Source organism: Merops nubicus, unplaced genomic scaffold (genome assembly GCF_000691845.1).
Source record: "Merops nubicus isolate BGI_N331 unplaced genomic scaffold, ASM69184v1 scaffold50940, whole genome shotgun sequence".
Classification (NCBI taxonomy): domain Eukaryota; kingdom Metazoa; phylum Chordata; class Aves; order Coraciiformes; family Meropidae; genus Merops; species Merops nubicus.
In genome coordinates, this window is record NW_008583156.1 from 1 (window position 1) to 8,909 (window position 8,909).

General features: G+C 36.9%; 1 protein-coding gene across 1 annotated transcript; it reads right to left on the reverse strand.

Moving 5' to 3' along the window:
- Positions 1-2,491: 2,491 nt before the first annotated feature.
- Positions 2,492-8,427, reverse strand: LOC103772322 (leucine-rich repeat-containing protein 49-like; the record flags this gene model as incomplete). The annotated part of the gene is made up of 6 exons (XM_008939653.1): positions 2,492-2,558; positions 4,112-4,315; positions 5,507-5,606; positions 6,858-7,055; positions 7,758-7,845; positions 8,365-8,427. Coding segments are annotated over 6 exons (720 nt in total), but the record flags the coding sequence as incomplete, so codon positions are not given.
- Positions 8,428-8,909: the final 482 nt, after the last annotated feature.

The window sequence follows — 8,909 nt, forward strand, 5'->3', positions numbered from 1 at the left end:
GGTTTGTTTTCAAACCATTACAACATCCAAACCACAGAAACCCTCCTATGCTAACCAAAAAATACAGAGTGCTCTTCAGTGCATACTGTGATAGGATCTTGATTCAGGGCGCTACAGTTCAATCAGCTGCCACAGTCATCCAATAAAAATTTTTTCACAGGTTTACAAGGGATGTTCTCACAGTAAAGAATTGTCTTTTTACTAGTATCCTCAAAATAAAGCTTTCTCTCTACCATTTTCATCTTCTATTTCTCCTACCACTAAAAAGGGAAATAGGAAGAGAAAAGACAGTGAATTTAATCTAAAGTAACCCTAGCCACAGAATCAGAACTTCACTTGAGATCAGAAGGGACCTCTGGAGATCATCCCTTCCAACTCCCCTGCTCAAAGCAGGGTCAGCTACAGCATGCTGCCCATGACTATGTCCAGTCAGGCTCAGACCACCTCCAAGAACAGAGATTCTACCACCTGTCTGGGCAACCTTCTCCAGTGTTCAGCCAACCTGACAGTAACATTTTTCTTACATTTGAAAAAGTTTCCTCTATTTCAGTTTATGCTCAACAATTCTTATCCTTTTGCTGCACACCACTGACATGAAGTCTGGCTCCATCTTATTTAGATTCTCCCATCTTCTATTTATAAAAACAGGCAAGAACTCAGACTTTTCTTCTCCTGGCAAAGCAAGTCTCAGCATCTCCTCATGTGAGGAGATGGCCCAGTCCTTTAATTGTCTTTGCTGGACTCACTCCCCCAAGTTCATACTTGTTTTGCATTGGGGAGCTCAAAGAATTACCTGCCAAAGCCTGCTGGCAACACTTGTCCTGCTGCAGCCCGTGATGCTGTTGGTATTCTTTGTCACTTAGGCACACCACTGGCACATGGCCAGCCTGCTGTCCACCAGAACACTCATGTCTTTTACTACAAAGCTGCTTTTCAGCTGCTGAACACCCAACCCACACTGGTGCAGGGGGTTATTCCTCCTTAACAGCAGGACTCGGCACTTCCCTTTCTTTGAATCAGATGTCTCTCAGGCTATTTCTACAGCCTGTCAAGGTCCCACTGAATGGCAATGGAACCACCTCAAGTATATAGCTCTCCTTTCAGTTACCTCCAACGTTAATAACACAGATCATTAGAGAAGGTATTAAAAACTATTGACCCAGTATCAATTTCTAGGGTGCAAGAACAGTCACTGGCCTCTAGCTAAAGTTAAATGAAAAAAAGTTAAATGATTATGAAGTAAATGTGATTTTTTTTTTTTTAATAAGAGTTGTGCACAACCTTGATTTAGTTTCCATTAGCCAATTCTCCACTTGTACTATAGAATCACGATGACTAGTGCAGCTGCATGCCTAGTCTGCAAGTACTTTTATCAAAACCCCAAAAAACACCCCAAACTTAGAAGTGCATTAAGAAAAGGACTAACACTACACAAACACTTAGCCATCTCCAAACACGGTCACTCTAAGACTCCAAGGGCAATAATGCTCCTCCAATTCCCATAATGTTCCTCTGTCTGTTTCTATACTGCCTCTGCCACTGTACAAGAGGCATACTACTGGACTAATGTCATTCAAAGAAGCCACAACTTATCACATCAAAAGAGAAACTAGCACTACAACGAGTTACCGTTTTGTTTACTTTTAACCCTTTTATTTTTAATTAAAAAAGCATTCCCATTCCCCACTACTAAGCAATTGCATAATAAGGAACACACACAGAAATCCATAACACATGAAAACTGTCAGAACAGGAATCCAGAAAATTCACACATTGGCTTTACACAGTCACAATAACCGTATGTTGTTTTAAACAGCTCAATTATGGAACATTTTGTATCACGTTTTAAATTTATTTTACAAAAGAATACTACATCAGGCTTCCCCTTAGTACTCCATGCTGCTTCTGACATCCCATTAAACAAGTACCTTCCTCTTATGTACTGCAGCTAAAACTTTATGCACTACTTGAAATAGGAATGACCACTTAGCCTCAAACTGGGGAAAACAAATAGACATTAAGCGACTCAATTTCAGAAGTATGAAACAATTGAGAACTTGGACCCATTCAGCTTTATCCTGCACAAATCTAAGTCTTCTACAGATATGCAAAGGGATCTTGTTACTACTACTGGTGATCTCACAAAATAACACAACAATCAATGAGACCTTAAATTCTTCTGTGACTTCTAAGACTGCGTTCCTTTAAACTACATCACAACTCCTTACCCTAGACTACTCTTCTTTAAGTGCTGTTATACTCAGCCGACTCAGCATTTTAGTCTCTGTAACTTACATCACTTAAAGTACAAGAGATCCAATGCCAAGATTCCAAATATTATACTACCTTTTATTAATTTATTGATTTCTGTGACCTCAAGAGTTATAAATTTTTATACCAGTTGTCTTTCCAAAAGGCAACAATTCTGTAAAAGACAGGAAATGCATGACGTCTACAAAGAAACACAAATTATCAAGATATTGTACTGTACCTGGTTTCCATGAAGATCTAAAACATCAAGATTTTTTAAGTTCTCCAGATTTGAGATCTTCTTTATTCTGAAAGATTTCAATTATGATGTAAATTATTTCTCATACTAGATAGAAAATTTCTTTCATTTCCAGCTAATACAAAACTTATCCATCTGTTCCAGCCTACCAAGAGTAACAGAAAAATAACAAAGTTCTGAACCTTGTTAATAAAAAAAAGGATAAATGAATACATAAAAAGACTGTGACCTTCATTTCTGTCTGTCAATAATGCAACAACAGCAGTATGCACGTAGCTCTTCTAGGAAGATGAATAAGGAAGGAACACTTAGACCAATAGAAAGCAAAGTCAACAGCCAACCTACCCAGATACCCAAATAATAAAACCCCATTATTACTGGTCAACACCTAACTCCAAACCAGAAAGACTGCAGTGACATAGGCTTTTGAGAGTTTGTTAGGAGAACACAGACTAAAAATAAGCCCTGAAGGCCACTTTAGACAATACAGACCAATGGATTTGGCAGTATTTCTTCAAACCCTGTACCTCACTGTCTTAAAACTTTTCTGCCCTGTCCCATTTTCTGGTTCCAAACCTCGATTTTTATACACTCAACAGCATCATCTACTGGCTGATATTAAACATTCTGTGTATTATACATTTGCTTTGAGAATAAAAGATCACATATAGATGAAGCTGAAAACAATCTGCCAACAGCTCCACCTGACTTCTAATCATTCATGGGTACTCTTGCCCTATCTCCAAACCATACTGTTACATAAACAAACTATACAGCACTCAATCCAGTTACCATTTGGAAAATAATTCCTTAAACCACCTGAAAATTATCATTTGCATGCCACAGTATTTTGCTTTAAACAGAATTAATTTCTACAGGTAAGACTATGTAATATGAAAGCTGTAAGCCCTAGTAACATATTGCACTATTCAAAGTTCTGTTTTGGATAGAAGCTGAATTAGGAGATATATTCTTTGTAATCTGCACAGAACTGAAGCATAACAGTTCTTTTACTGATCAGAAAAAAAATAAGGAAACTGAACCAGATCAGAGCACAATCTTAGATGTGTGAGCAATTCCAAAGATACCTGTATTAAATTATTAAAGGCTACAGGATTTGACCTGTGTTTTTAGGAAGTAATGCAACTAGCACCTTGGATCTCCCAACAGAACAGAATCTATAAATAAGCAATAACATTCATGATTCATTTGTTTGTTTTTTTTCCAGCTAAATACATCAGATATAAAATGTTCATTGATTCTTTGTAGCCTATAAAATATTTCTCCGATATTAAGAGAGACTCAGACTCCACCTCTCACAGAAATCCAATAATACATTTGATAGCTGATCAGAACAGATGAGATTAAATACTTCAGAACTGCTTCTAAAATTTACCTAAGAAAGGAAGTTTCTGAAGACTATTAAAAGCAAAAACTGCTTCCTCAGAAGGATCCCTAACACTTAGCTAGCTTTAGGGACAGGCTCAGCAGTCTCACAGCCAGCATCACCAGCTGAAAACTCTGTAAGAGAAACAGTGATAGATCACAGTTGCTATACTACAAAAAAAGTAAGGTGCTTTAACTAAGTTTTATAACTTTTACCTGTTCTTTCCCAACAAAAGGACTCTTAGGGATCTCAGAGTTGAAAGCCCATTTATTTCCTCTATCTGATTATCATATAAATCTAAGAAAACAAGATGCTGCAGATTAGAAATGTTCTGGATCCGGGTTATAAAGTTATGTTGGAAGTTCAAAAGGCGAATATGATTTTCCCCATCGATAACCGGGCACACTGTCAGTTTTTGCCTGGAAGGAAAAAGGAAAAAAGAGAAAACATGTAACTAACAAATTGGTAATCCACCTTCTATTCACCTACTCTAACTGAACTGAGGAAAGTACAAGATCTTAAGGCAATAACAAGGTAACTAGGTTTGCTAATTAAACTTTGTAAATAAGGCAGTAACTTCTTACTACTAAAAATCAGCATGAAAACCTAGCAGAAGTGTTTCCAGAATTCTCTGAAAGCCTGTTCTCTTAATCAGATTTGCCTGTTACATGGAAATTACATGGAAGTTTCATGTTGTGATCACATTAGATTTTCAATAGATGCAGCCCGACACTTTAATTTTTTTGTTGTATACCATATAAGTAACATGTTTAGATCACAATTTAGAGTGTTCTATGTCTATGCATTTTTTCTTTGGTTTATATAACTTTACATTTGAAATATAAATACACAAAAAACTTGAGTGTGAAAAGTACAAGATACAGGAAATGACACTGAGAAGAGTTATTCTTGTTTTAGGATTATTCCAGAAGTTCTACTGATCTATCAAAACTTTTTGGACTACATGAACCTTACACATTCCACCCTGGACAGCAGGGAAAAAAAATTAAAAAGTTAAATATCTTTCAGATAAAACTTTGTGTCCTTGTCAGGGGAAAAAATAAAACCAAACAAACTACCATTCTACAATCAATGCATCAGATTAGAACTAAGGGAGATTTATGACTTTACATTCCACTCTTAAGTCAGCTCCTTAGTTTACAAGGAGAAGCCCTAACTGCCTTACACAGCTGCTGTATGGATCTATCCATAGAATCACAGAAACACAGAATCATAGGGAGTATGGGGTTGGAAGGAACCTCCAAAGGTCATCTAGTCCCACCCCCCTGCCATAAGCAGGGACATCTCTAACTAGGTCAAGCTGCTCAGAGCCTCGTCAAGCCTGACCTTGAATGTCCCCAGGGATGGGGCCTCCACCACCTGTCTGGGCAACCTATTCCAGTGATCTATCACCCTCACATTAAAGAGCTTCTTCCTAAGTTATCCATCGCAACAGCACTCAGAGAATTTTTATGAGGTGAAGTAGTTCTCTTAAAGCCACACAGACATAAAAACCCAAAAAACCATCACCCAACACAAAAAAACCCACGTTGATCACAGGCAATACCAGGATACTCGTCTACGGTGTGTGTGCTCCAGAACTCTCTCACCTTTCCAGGGTAAGTCTATCGGAGTTCAGTATTTTTTCTTCCGCAGTACGTTGCAATATAGGAAATGTTATTGATGAACTGCTCCCAAAATTTGTGTTATCTATCAGAAAATCATACAGAGAATACACAAACTACTTCTTTGTAAAATCAGTTCATTAATTACAGATAATAAAAGCAGAAATTTCTTTCTTACTAGTAAAGACTTACACAGTACATGAAAGTGCAATATGCCCCATTCAGTACTTTATTGGTTCTCTTGCCTGCCATCTTTTGTCTACAACTACATCTCTACATCCTCTTTCCAAAGTACATCCATTTGTTTCATTTCTGAGAGACTTCAGAACAATTTCTTGTTTCTTTTTTGTAGAAGCTTTTGTTTTCATTAGAATTAGTGAGTTATGTTTCAAGGTACAGTTGCATAATTGTTTCAGAACTTCAGTACCTGAACTTAAAGAAGATACAATGTAACTTAAGATGAATTTAAAGACATAGATCAAGTCCATGGTGACAGAACTATAAACTAAAGCACAAAAATATTTTAACAGTCCCACTGAGCTACAAACAAATGCAAAGTCTTTTAAAAGTAGACGCATGCAATAGCTTGTAATCATTGGTATTATATTTTACTCAATGCATTATCAAGATAGATGCAGCCCTTTAAAATATGTTTACAAAGCCACCTGTCTTTACCCATTTTGTTAATATAAAAGTTTGAAGACAGAGGACAGCTAAAAATACCTGCAAAATAAATCAACAAATCTGTTCTGTGAGGTTTGGCTTATTTGCAATTGATACACTGAAAATTACTTGTCACAAACAAATCACAGAATCACTCAGGTTGGGAAAGATTTTAAGATCATCAAGTCTAACCACAAAATCATCACGCATGCATATTACAAGGATATAGGCTCAATTTCCTCCACATAGATCAAATATCTTAATAGGAAAAGCACTAATGCTCCAACAAACAAGGATTAATTGCTTTACTGCCATAGAGAGCGAGTTCATTGCAGCCTAAAATACATGCATAAAATATGGCAGTATAGTGGCTTTTTTTCCTTCTGATGTCATCCTCCCAAAGGCGTGAAAGACCCCTATTACTGCCCTTCTGTTAAAGAATGGTATATAAAAAGCCTACATTTAAGTGGTTATAATTGTCTACATTATATTTCAGAAAATATTTCTAGTGGTTTCCTGACAATGATCCATTAACCTCTCTTGACAGGCAAAGGGAACAGCAGGTAACGCTTGCTATTCAGGCACACGTTCTGAGAGCCAGAAGCAGCACACCCTGCAAGTTGTAACTTCTCAGTTAGATACCCAGTTAAAAAAAACACGAGACCCTCATTACCTGATGCATATGAACCAATACCATGGCTGCTTTGCCGGGACCTGGATTTCGTAGGCGTGTGAACAGAAGACTCTCCAAATCCTGATAAAGTACCTGTATTCTGCTTCAACTCCAAACCAGAAAGTTCTGTCAGACTGGATGGTACTGGAAGATACATCTGCTTATTGCGCACTAAAGGACTTAATACTCTTTGCTCTCCTGTGGGGGGGGAACAAAACCAAACTGTAGACTTAAAATTTACTCCGTAATAAGCTGCATAGCATCCTAAAAATCAACTCATTCTGAACAGTTGTGGTCCTCATTTTTTACAAGAATTAGAATTGCTATAATAATTCAACTGATCTCCTGTCATAACCCACCACTGTTCTGGTATGAGAGGCAAGCATCAGCAGTGTGGCAAAGAGTGATGCATTCCAAAGCTCTTCCAGGCTTTGCCACAGTTAGCAGTGGTATCAACAACTCTCTTGCTTTACAAAGCCAAGAGCACACAAGAACAATAGGAAAACTCTCTCTTCATACTAACATTCTGAATTAGAAATTAAATTTGTCTAAACACATTAAAATGTTAAATATCCAATAAAATATTACAGTAGAGAATTGTGTGGCTTCTGAGAGAATGTATACTAGGGTGTCGGAGATTGTGGCTTTGTAGGTAGAAGAAAGGATGCTCCTCTATGGACAGAATGAGACAAAAAGGGATAAAAAAAAGCTACCTGTGCTAGACAGTACAAGGACAGCAGTTTCAGGACATAATGCAGCTGTAATTGTATTGAATTATGGTAGCCAATTAGGAAAAGCTGTCAGTCTCACATATTCTAACGATAATACAGTCTTTTTTTACTGTTCAGTTAATAAAAGAACATAGAGAAGAAAAACAAACCAAACCCCACTGAATATCACCTTGCCTTCCTGAGTAGTTTTTTTCCAGATCATGCTGCAGAAGTTTGTGATTGAAAGATGACTGTTCTTTATTTATCCTGAATTCAAACTGTAACACAATATTTAAGACAAACGTTAAAGCTTTCAAATGCAAACAACCTTTTTCAACAGATAAACACAATCTTAGTAACAACCACCATTATGAGAAAACTCTGCAAAGGCTTTAAAAAAAAAATTACTTTAATAAAAAGTATTTATTCTATTGAGATACTATGACTTAAAAGTTTCATTGCTGGAAAGCAAAAATATGGAAGTTGCCTGCACATTCATCTGTAGTTGACCAAATAAAGAAAAAAACCCCATCCTATAAGGAGTACTGCAATTATATTAAGTACAGATGAAGCATAAGAAATCATATGCATATAAAGCTTATGGCAGGCTACAGTATACCCCCACGTATTAATAGCCTTCTGGCAATTTATGCCACTAAAGATGTATCAGACACATCATATAAGTCAATATATTACTACTGAAAAAGCAATTCCCACCTGAAAGCATAAAAATCCGTCTCTACTATACAACCCCATTAATCAACATAACCAAGTAAAAAAAAAAAGGTAATAATTACCGGTTTGCTTTTATCTGTTATTGATGACGTCTGGATAACCAGCTGAAGACCACAATTATTAACCTACAAATTAGAAGAACAAGAAATTAAATATTACATTTTTCAAAAAAACCTATCAAGTCAAAAAGTCAAATGTAACTTTTTTAAAACAGTAAGGGTATTTTCAACAGCAGATTCTACCAAAAACTGAACTATTCTGCAAAATTTTTTTGAAGAATGTATCACAGCATTAAGTAACAGTAAATATTCTTGGTTTTGAAAAAAACACCAGTTTGTGGTTTCGAAAACACACTGAAAGCTCAACTTTCATGGGGACGTTATCCTCGTTATGGAGAAAACAAAGTGTTTCCACTTAAAAACGACAATTGAATTTTTTTAAAGGCGAAACGTGCTGGTCTTTTAATTGGATTTAGCTGACAAAACGTAGCACCTACTGTCAGGGAACCAAAACGCGTTAACAGAACTCTGTAACCAACCGGTTTCTAGACCCACTGGGCGGGGCACGGCAGGAGGTGCACACACACCGCACGGGAAGCCACCGCCCG